Here is a 14,610-nt window from a genome sequence, read left to right as displayed (position 1 = left end):
GTTAAGTCTTTCCTGCTTTCTTATAGCCCCAAACACAGGAAGAAAAAAAAATAATCTAAAAATTCAGGGAAACATTAAAACACTATTCGGATTCATGAACAGTTTTAGTCTTGGAACCAGGGACTCACTCATTCCCAATTAATTATTGCGGTTTGCTTAAAATATTTGAGAAATGTCATTTTAGTGTATGTAAAGCTAGAATATTGCTACTGTCTTTAAGAAATACTGGATGATGGCTTCTCTCTTTGCCAGATGACCTCAATATTGGTGGGATAATTGGTGGAGTCCTGGTGGTTCTAGCAGTTTTGGTGCTCATCACTCTTGGCATCTGCTGCGCCTACAGAAGGGGTTACTTTGCAAACAGCAAAGAGAGTGGCGAAAGGTAAGCTGGGATTCAAAGTGTTCTTATACAAAGTCCCTGAGCCCGTAGCTAGCATGAAGTAGCCTGAAGGGCACCAGAAATTGGTGGATAAAATGTATTTCAGTGCCTGACTTGTACATATTTCTTCCTAGTTCCCTACCAAAGACTACAAGCCAACCCAGTTCTTGAAGTATCCAGTTCCCCTCTGTAAAGCCTGCACCATGCCAAAGGTTTATTTGCCTAAGGGAGAATTTTGGTATGGCTCCTCTTGTGCTCACTGCCAAGACCAGACAGAGGAGCGATAGCCGTGCTCTAAAATCCTCAAATTTTACACAGGAAGAGGGGATCAGCACAATTAAATAACAGGTGTTTGTCCAATAGGTTATGTGCTGTTGGCATAATGAGGTCTACAGTTAAATGAACAGAGCTCACTGCACAATTAGTTTAAAGCATCAGGACATGCATAGAAAATATATGCAGAAGAGTAGGCTCTCTGCAGGAAATCTCACTGGGTGTGAGAACCTAAATTTGGGATTAAAAACAACCATTTTAGAATGCACATTAAAACGTTAAAAACAACAGCATTAGCATCAGAAACAAGCCTTGATGTCCTTACAGAATCTGTAGGAGAGATAATATATGTAAAACCAAGATTCTCACCAGATAGATTTGTTCCATGTTAAATGTTGCCTTTCAGCAGAAGTCCTGTCGTCTTTTTTTTTTTGGTTTGGTTTGGTTTTCAGAAAAAGCTCCAAATATCCTATTTAAATGCAGCTGAGGGTTGGCATACACTGGACTTGACAGTCATATATAAATTCTGAATTCCTATGGGATTGCAGATAAGTGGTGTGCGCTTATAACTAAGGAAAGTGCTGAAGGCATCTGGCAGTGAAGGTTTAAAGTGAACTTTATAATTGCCACAGGAAACAATGCAGGAGGCACACAGAAAGGTAGTGCAGAGGGGCCAGAGCAGGAGAGCCCAGAAAGGAATCAGTTAATCTCTTTGCAGAGTTAGTCTTGTGGAAACATACAGCAATTTTTTTATCCTGTGCTGAAGGGGAATTTAGAAAAAAATCCCAGTCATGATGAATGAGCACAGGTCTATCATTTGAGCAATGAACTGGGTTTCTCTCTGCTTGTACCTCCCCTCCAAAATCCTGCAGTCTTCTTGTCCCAGAAATGAGCTCTTTTCCTTTATTTCAGCTACAAGGCTCCAGCAAAACCTGATGGTGTTAACTATATCCGGACAGATGATGAGGTAACAAATGATTTGCATTTAACATCTCTCTGTTTAGGAGAGGAAGAGGGTGGGCAGAGGACTACTAGCTTTTTTAGGGCCTACAGATTTTCTTAAGAGTGGGCACCACTCAGAAGCAAGGATGTAGAACAGAGAGAAAACAGAAGGGTGAAGGCTGAGTCATTTCCTTAGAAATGATGAACAGTTTAAGTTGCCTTAAGTGACTGATGCCAAGAGTTATCAAAAGCAGCTCTGCTCTGTCTCAGTTATCTTATGGCTTGACCCTCTTAGGATGAGTTTCATTGGATTAAGTGGGCAGGCCACGATGCTTTTACAAGAGAATTTGCATTTTGGGATTTGAATAGATCGCTAAGCTTAAGATCAGAAAAAGCCTCTCCCTATTAACAGAGATACTGCAGAGGGAATGAGAAAGTCCCCTGCCATGCCTTAGTGTGTGAGGGGGACAGCAGAAGGAGCGCCTGGCCAGTATGACTGGAGCCTCCCTCTCCTTACCAGCTGGAAAGAAGCGCTACCTAGACCAAATGCTAGAAGTTACACAGATCAGGTTTACCTTTCACGGGCACGTTGCAGCTGGGCGAAGCAGGAACAAAGAGATGCCTGGAAAGCCACTAAATCCTTCATACATCCAGAACTGTTTTGTTGCAGGGTGACTTCAGACACAAGTCTTCATTTGTCATATAAGACGCCAAAAGGATATTGCAAACCAGCAAAAGCAGGTGTGAAAATACCTCCTCCAGGAACTCAAAGCAAGAGCAAAAGATGAATTAAGTGCGCTTGGAAGAGTTTGGAACACACAAGAACTTGATAGCTAGCTATCTGTGTATCTTTTTTTTCTTTGCCAAAGTTTAAAGTAACTCCTCACTGCCCAACTCGCGTCTCCCCTGCCTCCGGAGATACCAACAGGATCACCTAAACCTGTCCTTGGACTAAGGAAGCGTTTTAATACTTCCCAAGAGACTGGGCTATGGAAGTTTGTGGAATTGCCTTCTATTTGTGCTGCAGGGACACAGCCACAATGTGCAAACCAACCAGGGGAACAGCGTTAGGTAAACGTGTAGTAGACATTACTAGTACGAATTACTAGTAGACAAAAAAAGTGCTGATATGGCAATAGACGGACTTCAAAGAGTAAGTTTTATCCATGCAAAGGGGAGTCTTCCTCTCAGCAGCTTGTTGCCCAGGCCTGGCTGGTGACTTTTACACATTTGTGATTGTCTTGTGCTTTTGATTCTGACTGCTCAGGTGCAGAACAGGGTATCTGAGTCGCCTCCAGCGACAGATACCGATACAGTAAATGCAACTAACGTTCTCAGCCCTTTTGTAAACTTACTGAATTCTTGTTACTCCATTTAACATGAAACATGGGCAGCATCAGGCAAGAAGGATTGCTTCTGTTCACTGCTTCATAGAAAACTCATTGCACGCAGGTAACCCCTCATTCTAATCTGCACAAAGCAGGCTTGCCTCTTGCGTCTTTTGGTGTTTTAAAGAGGCTTATAGTGGAGGCAGAGAACCTAGTGCTAAGTCATCCCTTTCAGGAAAATTAAAGCCAAATACTTTCATGGGCTAAGATTGCCATAAAAGGTACTGAGATATCTACAAGCTTTTTTACCTTCTCCATTTATTTTGTAAAATCCCACATTCTAAATTTTTTGCAAAGATATATTTTGATTACTTCAGAAAAGGTAACATTTCTATTTAAAGTGTAAATACGTGATGCCAGCACTGTTTAAGTAACGTAGCTATTTTTTTACTTTTTAAGCTACAGAGAGGAGCTCAAATGTTGCTATAGTATGGCACTGTCAGAGCATATCAGTATTATTGCAAAGTGTAATAAAAAACTGCAGGTGGAACAGCATCTCTTTCCTCTTAAGCTAGCTTCAGCAATTTCCTTGTCACAAGAGGTCTTACCAGACACAGAACAGAGTCACTCAGGGATAGTTTTTGTAAATTTATGGCAGGAGCTATCAACTTTTTTATATATAAAACTGACTTTTCTTGCCAGTGACCAACACTTCGTTTTTGTTGTTGCAAGAAATATCCAGGGATGGCTTTTGGATTCAGTTCCAACAAGGTGACAGAGTGACTTCAATGTTTGCTACCCCTCTGCAAGTTCCCTAAAGCACTAACACAGTGTGACAGCTACAGCAACTTTACAGGTTTAAACTGCATAGCCAAGGCAACTGTTTCTGGAGTTGGGAAAGCAAAAGCTCAATACAAAAGCACTTTTGTAATGTCAGTTGCAACTTTTTCTCTAGATGGTAAAAGAAAAAAGAAAATAAAAGAAAACAAATCTAGTTCTCTTGGCTTTAGAGAGAATAATTGGAAACACGTGTTTCCCAGAAACATACATGTTGATAGTGTTGAACAGCATTGGGTAATTTAAGACTGCAAGATGTGGATGCAACACTAGAACTGTGCTGTGGTTTAAGAATTTTTTAATGTAGCATAATTTAGTGTTCTTGTACTTCCAATATGAATTGAGTTGTCTTAACTTTTCCTGTATACAGTATTTTGAATACTTGACGATTTGGACTGTCAGTGTTATTTTTTAGTGTTCTGCATTAATCTGCTTTGTTTCCTAGGGGCCTCGCTCGACATGCCATTGCTGCATTTGTTTTGCCTAAACAAAGCGTTACCACTTCTCTTTTCACTAATGAAAGTAAAAATAAGGATGGGGCAGCAATAACCATATGTTCTCTGTGTAACTCAGACATTACCACTGCTATCTTGCAACTACATTACATTTACCTTCTTAAGACATGCTCTTCAACCAAGCCACACAGTAGTGTTCACTGGCTGCACGCTGCCTCTAATCATTATGAGAGCAGTGAGCGTAACATTCCTTTGCACTTTCTGTATATCAACTACTCCTTTCCTATGCTGCTTTTAGGATACCTATAATAAGGGAGAGAAAGAAAAGGTTTGAATCAGGGTAGCTCTGGGCACTATGGGAGCACAATCTACAGTCTCACCAATGCCAAAGGCAGCCTTCACGTGAAGAGCCAGCAAGCTAAGAATCAAGACTTACTTTTCAGTTCTAAAATGTGACAGTGGCATCTCTAACGAGAGAAGGGGAGGTGATTCCCCTGATACAGCTCATGAGATCTGATTGATGGAATTCATTGTATCATTGTGAATAATATTCAGGTTTGTACTAATGTATTACATTTAACTTTGCCAAGAATGTTTTACATAAATACCAAGCTATAAAGCATTCTTGTAGGGTTTTTTGTTTGGTTTTGGTTTTAAACAGCCATATTATTAGAGGCTTATGTTTCAGTAATAAGGGAAAGTCTCTTCGGTCAGAGCACTCATTTACTTGTATTGGGCTGAAGGTTACAGAAAGTCCAAGGTAAGTTGCTGTTTCTCAGTTTATTCATGGACATCTGTTTATCCCTGGTTCTTCTCTAGAGAAGACAAGTAATGCTCACAGGGCTTCTCTCGATACTGCTCAAGAGCAGGATGAAAAGTAGCGAACCACGAATTAGGAAATAAACTATTCCAATTTACCATTCAAAGTGGTTAAATAATATTTTAAGGCAGGAGAGAAGGTACAAAATAAATGGATATGGCCATGATTGACCATCACTTAAGCCAAAGCAACGTCATACGTCCCCTGTTCCCAGGTTTTGACTTTGATTTTGGGAATAAAGCTTAACCTCACTTGAAGGTTTCTCTGACCTTCAAAACAGAATAGGGGAAGTGAGGCCAAATTATGGGATTCCAGTGCAGGAGGCAAGTGCCTCCGGAAGGGCTGTGGCAAAAGTGTGCTCAGTCTCTTTGTTTCCACTTGTGAAGAAAAGCCTACTCCGTTTCTGTTGTTCATGCCTGAGCATGAATAAAACAGATTCCATTTTCAACTTTCAATGGTATCTAGGGCAAGAGCTCTGGAATAGAAGTTAACAATGGAAAAACTTCAGTTAAGTTCATATGGCATCAGAGAGACTCAGGAATGGTCAGATCCCAGCATTTACACAGTGTGTTTGTGATAAACAAGTTGTCTGCGCAGAGCACAAAGCTATGTATATGATCTACCAACCTTGATTTTAGTGAGTTACTCATATCCTGCTTGTAGTCAAATAAGAGTCTATATTTAAAAGCAGCTGGGTCCAACATTAATTGAACTGAGTGCCTAAGATACCAGCGACGTAGTAGAAGAGACTTTGAGACTGTAGAAATCTATAGAAAAAGATAATTTCTCTGTCAGATCAAGAAGAGGGGAGAGGCTGTGGGTGGAATTAATTCTGTAACCATTTATTTTCATAAAATGTTAATAGTTGGAAATAACACACTTCAGGAATGGAATTATTCCATATAAAAACATTAAGGCTGTTCATACACACAGGAGATTGCACAACAAATAAGAGGTGATGTAGCATGCAATTACCAGATTTAGGGGTGTGGCAGTGACAAGCTGGTTTACCTTTGTTCAAATTAAAGCAACTTTAGTATATAACCAAGAGGGACAATGATGGATTGAGTGAATAAGCTGAGCCACTCACTTCCCTGCAAGCTGTGATAAATGCATTTATTGCTAAGCTTGTGGCAACATTATGCTCTTACTTTTCCAAATGGACAAATTATACATCCTGTGAGTGAAGAGCAAGCCTTCCTTTATACTGCAGCTTTCTAGCACTCTGGCAAGCTTTGTCAACAGCAGCAGCTTATAATACATACATATGTTAATGCAGGCTTTGTATGCCCATATTCTAGACAGTTTCATGTAAAAAACAAATAAAAATAGATAAGGAAGGAAGGACGTATGCCCACAATGACTTATAATTACAGAGGAGAAGGACAGATTTCAGGCAACATGATGATTCTGTACAGAAGTTCAATGAAAGGATCAGTTGTCTGGTTTCAGTGGAGTTCTCCGCTGGGATCGTCTCAGAGGGGCACGTTGGCTGCTGTTTTTCCTTGCTGGGGATTGTACTTTCCACTCCTGTGGCAGGGACGGACTACAAGAAGGAAGTAGAATGACCATTTATTTTAAAACACTTTACCAGTCTTTCTCACTGCAATTGTTGTTTCAAGCCTGGGTTGAACTTACGGTTTCTCTGGTGATGTTAAACAGATAATATCTCTTCGCTCATCCTCAGCCTCTTTCTTCTCTGCAAATAATGCATATATTTTCATATTTTAAAAAATGCCACAGATTCAATCACTTGGGGTCCCCCCCTCCAAGTTAGAATCACAAAGATAACTTGCCTGCAGCTGAACCGGGTGTCTGCGTCAAGCTGATGTAACTGACCCCAGCACCAAAAGTCAATTCATTAATGGTCTCTGAAAGAAGAAACACATAGCATTAGCAATCAGCTTATGACATAGCCAGAGGGCAAGGCATGCTGTAGTAGAACACTTAAGTGTCACAGAGTAAGCATATCCAGTTAATTGCAAGCACATACACATCTCTCTTTTCCAGCCCAGCAGATCTCAGTGTCTCCCGTCCAGCCTCAAAACTACGTGCTGAACCTGATGGGCCATCTGTGCACATCAGCTTCATCCTCCAGACTTACAGCCGTCCTTGTAGATGGAGGAAATTAATTTAAACATGGGACCTCAGTCACGTGCCACCTTGTCCTAACTAGGTGGGAGAGACACACCTTCCATTGAAGCTTTGCCATCCTTCACAACACATTAGATTCAGACCAGTTGCTTTGCCTAGTCGAGGCAGAATACGGGGCCCCTGAAGACTGACAAAGGACCTGAACAGCTCTTCCGTAAGGAACTGCCGGCAGCCAGAAAAGAGGAATCACTGACAAGGAAGCTAGGTAAAATTTAGCTTGCCTGAATTAGCCATAGTTGTCAGCTGTCTCTTTCCTGTCATTTACCTCAGGAGAGATGTCACAATATTCAGATTTTACTTTACTCAACACTCTGTTTTATGCTCATGTTCCCCAGAACCTTTCACAAGGAATTAAGGTAGGAAGTGCTTTATAGGGCAGGAGTTGGAAACTCTGCTAAAAGGACTTCTCTCTACAAACTAACTGGGTTTGCTCTTTAGCTACTTTCCCATCCTGGAAGGGAATCACTGAAGCTTGTAGTGGAAATCCAGCTAAATCTATCTGCCTTAGTTGGCCTCTGCATCTCTCAAGACTGACCTGCAAGTGTCCTGACTTTGTGCAGTGCGTGCCTTAACAAGTTACCTTGGTTAATGACACGTTTATGTGAAAGGAACGAAATGGTAAAGAACTGTCAGCAAGTAGGGCTTCCCATGCGATCAAAGGTGGTACCTTCACAACGGTGAAGCAATCCACACTTGGCCAGACCCACTCGGCCATTCTCAAAGTAACCAGCAGGAGCTGAGAAGGAAACCCAAAGACAGCAGGGGAGAGAGTGACAGCCAGAACAGTCATATAAGGTAAAGAGAAGAGACAGCTGTTCTTAACTTCTCAAGTACAAAATGCTTTGCAAAGAACTGCAGCTCCCGTAGTTTTACAATGATATACCAGAGAAATAAAGATGTTTTATTTTGATTGTCTATCAGCCTGCAAGACCCAGCGCCACCATACAGATGGCTCAACACACGCTAACTGAAGTGATGATACTGTTCTGTACAGTTTGTCTCATTGCTGAAGGACACATGCTGCCTCGAAGCAACGTAGGAATTCAGCCCTACTACCACTGCAGATTAACGTTCTTCCTCCTTTTTCACCATATGGTGCTTAAGAGAAACAGCCGTGCAAGCTTCCAGACAGAGGTATGGCGCTTAAAGATTTCTGCTCTCTAAAAACATGCCCTCGTTTTTTTTGCACAAAGATCACGGCTTGTTGCTCAGGCAGCAGAGAGAAACATCGAGGCAGACAAATCTAGCCAAACAGCGGAGCATACAGGGAAGAGAAGGGTCAGATTTTCCAGTGGATGCACATCACTGCCGCCTGTTTGCTCCAGCCTGCTCGCGGATGTCAGGTATTTGCAGATTGCTGCAAAGCCGACTGCCTTATTGGCTACATGTTGTTTGCTCTCCTGTGTGCTTGCAGGTTAGGTGTTCGCACAGATACAGGCAAAGAGTGCAGCGATAACCATGCTTCTGGAAGACTGACCCCTCCCTGCAACAATTCATAACTAATTAGAGATGACCTGTCGGACACTCACCTAAACTCTCAGCTTAACTGCAGCTCTCTCCACAGTGCGTGAGGGTGTTCATCACACTCACAATTCGCACTACAACGGAGATGCCCTAAAGGAGTTCAGCAGCGAATTGACACAAAGGAAGGGAATCTGCTGCTGGAACTCAGCTCCATTTGTCTTTTACTGTAACTGCCTCTTGCGCTTGCAGAAAACTTGCAGAAATGCTGCGGGGCTGTCAGAAAGCATTCCAATAACACCTAACTTCTGAAGGTCAGGTTTTGTGAGATGGCAATTCAGCTGCAATGGACATAAGCACAGCAGACTCTCACAATTTGTGTATTAGAGATTCCTCTGTGTGCATTTTTACTTTAATTTCCACAGCAGAATAAAAACCCCAAACAATTCCTTCTCCCGTGCTCAGTTCAATTCTTTTTTAGGGTAGAACACACAGACACACTCAGAAATGACTGTGCAGGTTATTAATCCTGAGATGTCTCTGTTCTCTCACAATTGTCACAGCTCACTTCCTGCTCTAGAAGCAGGTCGTAGCTCACCTGAGATCCTTTGTTTGGACAACAGAAACTCCTATCTTAGAGCTGAAAAGGACCGGACCTTAAGTATTTCCCTCTGCAGCAGGGTTCTGATATTCAGTCTAAAAATGCTAAGCTATGCTTCCAGAGTTAAGGAGAGCAAGTGTCTCAATGCAAAAGAATCTTGCACACTTCAGGCAATGCACGCTACTAAGGAACCCCAACAACGTGCCTCCTCGGAACCCCAGAGTTGATGAAGGAAGAAAGGGCAGTTGCCCTGTTACTTCAGGAGCCCAAAATAAATGCTCTCCTGCACTGACTCAATACTATAATACCCTGTGACGTGTAAACGGAAACCATATTGGACTGTACTTTCCTACGTACATCGTTCATCTGAGACCTTCAATTTCAGAACGGTTCTTATTTAGTACAACCATTTAGATAAATAAATAATCTACAGCTGTCAATGACTGATTTTCTCTGCTCTTTAGGGGACCCATGCATTGCTACCTCTCTCAGAGAATGAGTGCTCAGCCCAATTTGGAAAGGGTTCCTTTGGGTTATACTTACGTTCTGGTGTGCTGATTGCGCGGCCCAACACAGAAACATTCTCTCCAGTAGACTGTTGATTCAGGCTTTGAAAGGATACTAGAAATAACAAGGAAGTAATTAAGAATAGAAATGTATTTACTCACCCCTCAAGGGTCTGACAATCAGGCTGTGTCAACTAGATCTAGTCCAATGCCAGATCAGTTTGCAGCAAGCTTCCTACCTTGCTTGCTGCCAGCTGTGCTTGATGGAAGTGATACAGCCGATAAACTTCCTCCAACACTCTTGCTACGTTGCTTGCTTCTGGCTTCCATTGCTTTCCTGGCAGAGTTCAGGATGGCAAGTGTGCTCAAGGATGCTGGCCTACAGAGCAAAAAACATGACAGACACGGTAAGTGATTTCCTTCTGCAAGCCCGGATGAGATGCATATAATGAGGAGAGAGACCTGTCTCTTCCCAGTCCCTTATGATCTTAAACACCAACTGAAATGAAGAAGATTATGCTGCAACACTGGTGACTTTCATACCACTGAGTAAGGAGTGGATAAGCAAAGCAATAGCACTGCGGAATATCGTAACTGGTGATATGAACAGAAATCCATACCTGCGACTGAATAACGGTGGTCTCTGAACATCAGCACTAGGTGTAGTAAACTCAGAAGGCACAGAGGAAGGATTTGATCCAGTTGGTGAGGACTGTCTCCCACTTACGGGAGGCTGAGGATTATTATTCCAGCTACCAGAAGGTACAGCTCTCTCTGAAGATGGAGGTGGCTACAGAAAACAGGAGAAAAGATCATACGTCTAACAATGAATGCAAGTGTAGAAAATGCTAGATAGAAGATGCTTAAACCTACATGCTGTGTGATTAAGAACTGCCCTTTGTGTGATGGATGTAAAGGGGTGCTAGGGAGAACGAATTCATTGGCCAAAATTTCAACAAGAAGTGAACAGGAAGTTTTGATGGGATATGTATGTCCTAGTTTAGACGTCTATATATAGGTGCTCTTTTAAAGTCAGCAGAGAAAGGTACTTCCAGGGTAGAAGTCATCTCATCTTAAGGCAGGTATCTAAAATAGTTCAGGACAGTTGACCCAAGCACATACTTATTTCTTTACATTGACTTTAAAGAAGATCTGCATGACTAGAACAGATGTTTCCACTCTATACACCTAAAGTCAGACAAAATGAACCCTTTTCTTTTGACCTGTTCATCATCTTTATCACCCTGAGAGAGTCACTCGCAGAGGGCAATACAACACGTAAGCACAGCCAGTGGCAAATTAGACTTGGTTTTCCCTTTAAATTGAATTCTTTTTACGTTAATTGTTTGCTGCTCCTCTTTGGCTAACGTGTGTTGTTTGTTGTCATTCTAAGCGTATTAAATGACTGAAACCAAACGCGAAGAGGTATGAGAACATCACAATCATTCTGTTAAAAGTGCTGTAACAAGGTCCACAGACATACAGAGCCTGGGTGTTGTACGTACACAAACTTTAGCAGAGGAGACAGTACGTGTACAGAGTTAATGGCACCACCAACCTCTGCCTGCACTGCCGAGACCTGCTCTTGGTCTGACTCCTTCTCCCTGGCCAGTTGCTCTTCATATTTCTTCATATCATACTCCAGCTCGGCTGCCAGCTGCTTGTCCACAGCAAAGAAGTCTTTGATTTCATTTCGGTAATCTTGCATCATTTCCTGGAGCAATAAGGAATGTTTAAACTCTTTCAGAAATCTCTCTTGACTACTGATTCATGTCTCCATTCAGATCACAGCTGCTTAAGTGCAAAAGGAAATACCAGTTGGTAGAGCAGAGGTGTTTTTAACAGACTAAGAGTTTCGATTCCAACTTGTACTTCAGAACATGAAAAAGCTTTCCAGCATTCAAGCTTTCTGCCCACGTTCCACTGAGGAGCCTCACACGTAACACACCAGGATCCTTATCTAAAATCCCTCCACCTCCCACATTATTTAACACAGTGGCAGTGTCACAACATCATATGCCTTCTAAATTTCCTTCTAAGAAGGCTGTTCGTTCCATTACTGGTTGCACATCTAATACATTAACTCAGGAGAGTAAAAAAAAAAAAAAACCACCAAGAAAACACTTCCCCTTACCCGTAGGTAGTTCATAAGGTCCCTAAGAGCTGGGATCCTCTTCTGCTCCATCAAATACTTCAGTGACGTGATTATTGGGATGATATTTTCCACAAAGTTCTTCTTTTGAACCTGTGTTTGAACAAGGCATGAACAGTTACACGATGCAATAAATGAGAAGCCACTCTGTGGTTAGATGAATGGCCTAAGTGAGAGGAGTTGTAACTCCATAGCAAGGGAATTACTGCAATTAAGCCTGCTCTTCTGCCGCATGCATGTACATAGGCTTTTAACCTACGTAGAGTCTTTTAGGATACATCACTAATTCAGCCAGTTCTCACATTGAAGGCATATTGCCAAAAGGTGCACGAAAAACATCCCTACACTCAGAGGTTTTACCAATAAGAGATCTGTGGAACAAATTGAGCCTAGCATAGCTTCACTGACTTCAAAAGATGTGCATTTCTGATCACTCCAACTGACCCCTCAAGTACAAGCATCCTTCACAAATTTAGCCTCAATGTTTTGTTTTTACAACACACAGTGCTTCCACTGGTGCCCTCAGACCAGAGTGAGCCTACAGAGAGAGCCTGAATAACAGCCTACAGGCACAGTACGTCATTTGCATCGCTATGTTACTTGCGTAATTTTTGCACAAGTCTCTCTGTCTCAGAAAGGTAAAATTCCCCCCAGTATGGTGGCCAGCCCTCTTCTTGCACCAGACCAAGTGCCATTCACCTGCGAGATGAGCTTTTTTTGTGCCACCTGCATGACAACATTGGCCATTGCCATTTCATCTTCATCAGGCTGAATGTCTTCATCGGGTTTTGATCTCATAGTCGATAGCTTGATTTCTTTGCAGCTAAGGACTGCAAACGTATCTGAGAGCAGCTCACTGGCTTCCAGGTCCAATGGAAGGACCTTATCCACAAAGCATGCTGGAACACACAAGGAAGAAATAACCAGTATTTTACTGCAAGCAGCAGTGCCAGTAAAGACGGGAAGATAACATGGCTGGATTGAGTGCCTAATGGCTTTATATAGACACCTGTTCTTTGTTTGACAGATTTTTAAAGACAGACCCTTACCTAGGATGCTGTGGCTGATCTTTGTTGTAATGCTGAACCTCTGCTCATCTGTAAAGTGGTCCAGCAGGAACCTGTAGATACGCATCCTTTTTTCTTTGTTATCTTTTCCCTTCAGAGAGAAGAGATTCTTCGCCCTGTGGTACAGCAAGACTTTTTACAAGGGCCAAGTCACATTATGCGAACTCACAGAAATAATAAGACTTTAAATCAACAAGGAATATTTGAATGTCACTTTCAAGACCCATAAACCTGTTAGGATACACACACTCCCACAAATTACATGCAGAAGTCCTCCCAGAAGTGTCACGGGGAAGGCAGGACACTTAATTTAACACTCTTTCCCCTAGCTGTTTCCCCCCTACTGCATACATAATTACAAAATGCCACGAGCGCTTTGCTGCAACCAAAAGCTGCATGGCCAGACAGCCCGTCATTTAGCAATAAGGAGATAAAATGTGTTCAACTGACCGCACACTCTGGGGGAACCTGTTGTACTTCTCGTGTTTCTCATAGCTATTGAAATGGAAGATGCACTCAATGAAGTGTTGGGAGAACATTCCTGGATTCCTCTTCAGCAAGAGATGCACCAGGCAAAACTCTCCAAACCTGGAAAGGAGGAAAAGAACTTATCATCAGGCAGCTTCTAAAAGCCACTCCAGAAACACAGTTTAGGGTTCACAAGCCCTAAAGCAGGAGGATGCTGTTCCTCTGCCAAGTCTGCCTCCATGCCACATTTAATTCTTGCCCAGCTCCATCTGGGCTTGACCAAGGATATCAGCTTATTGACTTCAAGCCTTTTTTCATCCAGAAAGAGAGAGACAGACATTTTCAGCATCCACAATACTACTTCATTTTTTTGCCATTAAAGTAAAAAGAGACAGAAATAAATCTGAACTTGAATCCAGGCACAATGCTTTCATTATTTAAATAACTTAAGTTCCACTGTGGCTGAGACACCTACCGTACTTCACAGAAAGCTAATCATCAAAAGTCCTGCCAGAGCTGCAAGTCAATCCCAGACTTGAAGAACGTGGTATTGTCTGGATGCAGTCACTGACTGCAGATGCAAAGAGAAAGGCTCCCAAAGAGCCTCTAGCTACAGCTCTAGAAACATGATGTTGCAATGTCACCATCTACTGGAAAGACATTTTTACATATTAAACACTCACTGAAGAGAAAAGAAAGTGTGAATATGCATTAGTAAGCAATGATAGGTTGATGGCCCTGGAAAGACCAATCTTCAGATGGACTGTTTCAGGCAGAAGCAAGCAGCAAGGTGTCCAACTCTCCTCTGCATCCAGCATCCATGCACAATCTACCATCCTCAGAGAAACCTGCCCCACTCTCATTTCTCACGCAACAGAGCAGCTTGAGACTTTGAAACCTACAACAACTTCATAAACATGCACTTAAAGCCAGTGTGCATAATTCTACTTACATGTCAAAGTATTAAAAAATGTGGTAGAAGGTATAAAAAGACAGGCATGCCATACAAGAAAAAAGAGAGTAACTAATCCTATTCCTAAAACAAAACCAGAACTCAAGACAGAGCCTGTTAGAAAACCATGAGGAACATTTTATAAAGGCTTGTTTCAAAAATTCCTTTTTTTCTGGATAACTGAGAGTCAAAAATAGAGCAGAGCTGCATGTTTT

General features: G+C 42.1%; 2 protein-coding genes across 2 annotated transcripts in view; one reads left to right on the top strand and one right to left on the bottom strand.

Moving 5' to 3' along the window:
- The window catches only part of JAM3 (junctional adhesion molecule 3), an 11,442-nt gene extending 8,626 nt beyond the window's left edge, over nucleotides 1-2,816 (top strand). The window contains exons 8-10 of the mRNA XM_009890791.1: nucleotides 253-382; nucleotides 1,565-1,619; nucleotides 2,265-2,816. Coding sequence (XP_009889093.1) covers nucleotides 253-382; nucleotides 1,565-1,619; nucleotides 2,265-2,300 — 221 coding nt within the window. The 3' untranslated portion in view covers nucleotides 2,301-2,816. The remainder of the gene's footprint in view (nucleotides 1-252; nucleotides 383-1,564; nucleotides 1,620-2,264) is intronic.
- Nucleotides 2,817-6,468: 3,652 nt separating this feature from the next.
- NCAPD3 (non-SMC condensin II complex, subunit D3) overlaps nucleotides 6,469-14,610 on the bottom strand; it is a 28,024-nt gene continuing 19,882 nt past the window's right edge. The window contains exons 26-36 of the mRNA XM_009890821.1: nucleotides 13,426-13,563; nucleotides 12,958-13,091; nucleotides 12,608-12,807; nucleotides 11,891-12,001; nucleotides 11,315-11,470; nucleotides 10,377-10,546; nucleotides 9,996-10,135; nucleotides 9,794-9,871; nucleotides 6,831-6,905; nucleotides 6,673-6,733; nucleotides 6,469-6,580 (exon numbers count right to left, since the gene is read on the bottom strand). Coding sequence (XP_009889123.1) covers nucleotides 6,469-6,580; nucleotides 6,673-6,733; nucleotides 6,831-6,905; nucleotides 9,794-9,871; nucleotides 9,996-10,135; nucleotides 10,377-10,546; nucleotides 11,315-11,470; nucleotides 11,891-12,001; nucleotides 12,608-12,807; nucleotides 12,958-13,091; nucleotides 13,426-13,563 — 1,375 coding nt within the window. The remainder of the gene's footprint in view (nucleotides 6,581-6,672; nucleotides 6,734-6,830; nucleotides 6,906-9,793; nucleotides 9,872-9,995; nucleotides 10,136-10,376; nucleotides 10,547-11,314; nucleotides 11,471-11,890; nucleotides 12,002-12,607; nucleotides 12,808-12,957; nucleotides 13,092-13,425; nucleotides 13,564-14,610) is intronic.

The sequence above is a fragment of the Charadrius vociferus genome, unplaced genomic scaffold, assembly GCF_000708025.1.
Source record: "Charadrius vociferus isolate BGI_N301 unplaced genomic scaffold, ASM70802v2 scaffold858, whole genome shotgun sequence".
NCBI lineage: Eukaryota > Metazoa > Chordata > Aves > Charadriiformes > Charadriidae > Charadrius > Charadrius vociferus.
Note: the sequence above shows the minus strand (reverse complement) of the source record. Positions and strands in the feature narration are given on the sequence as shown.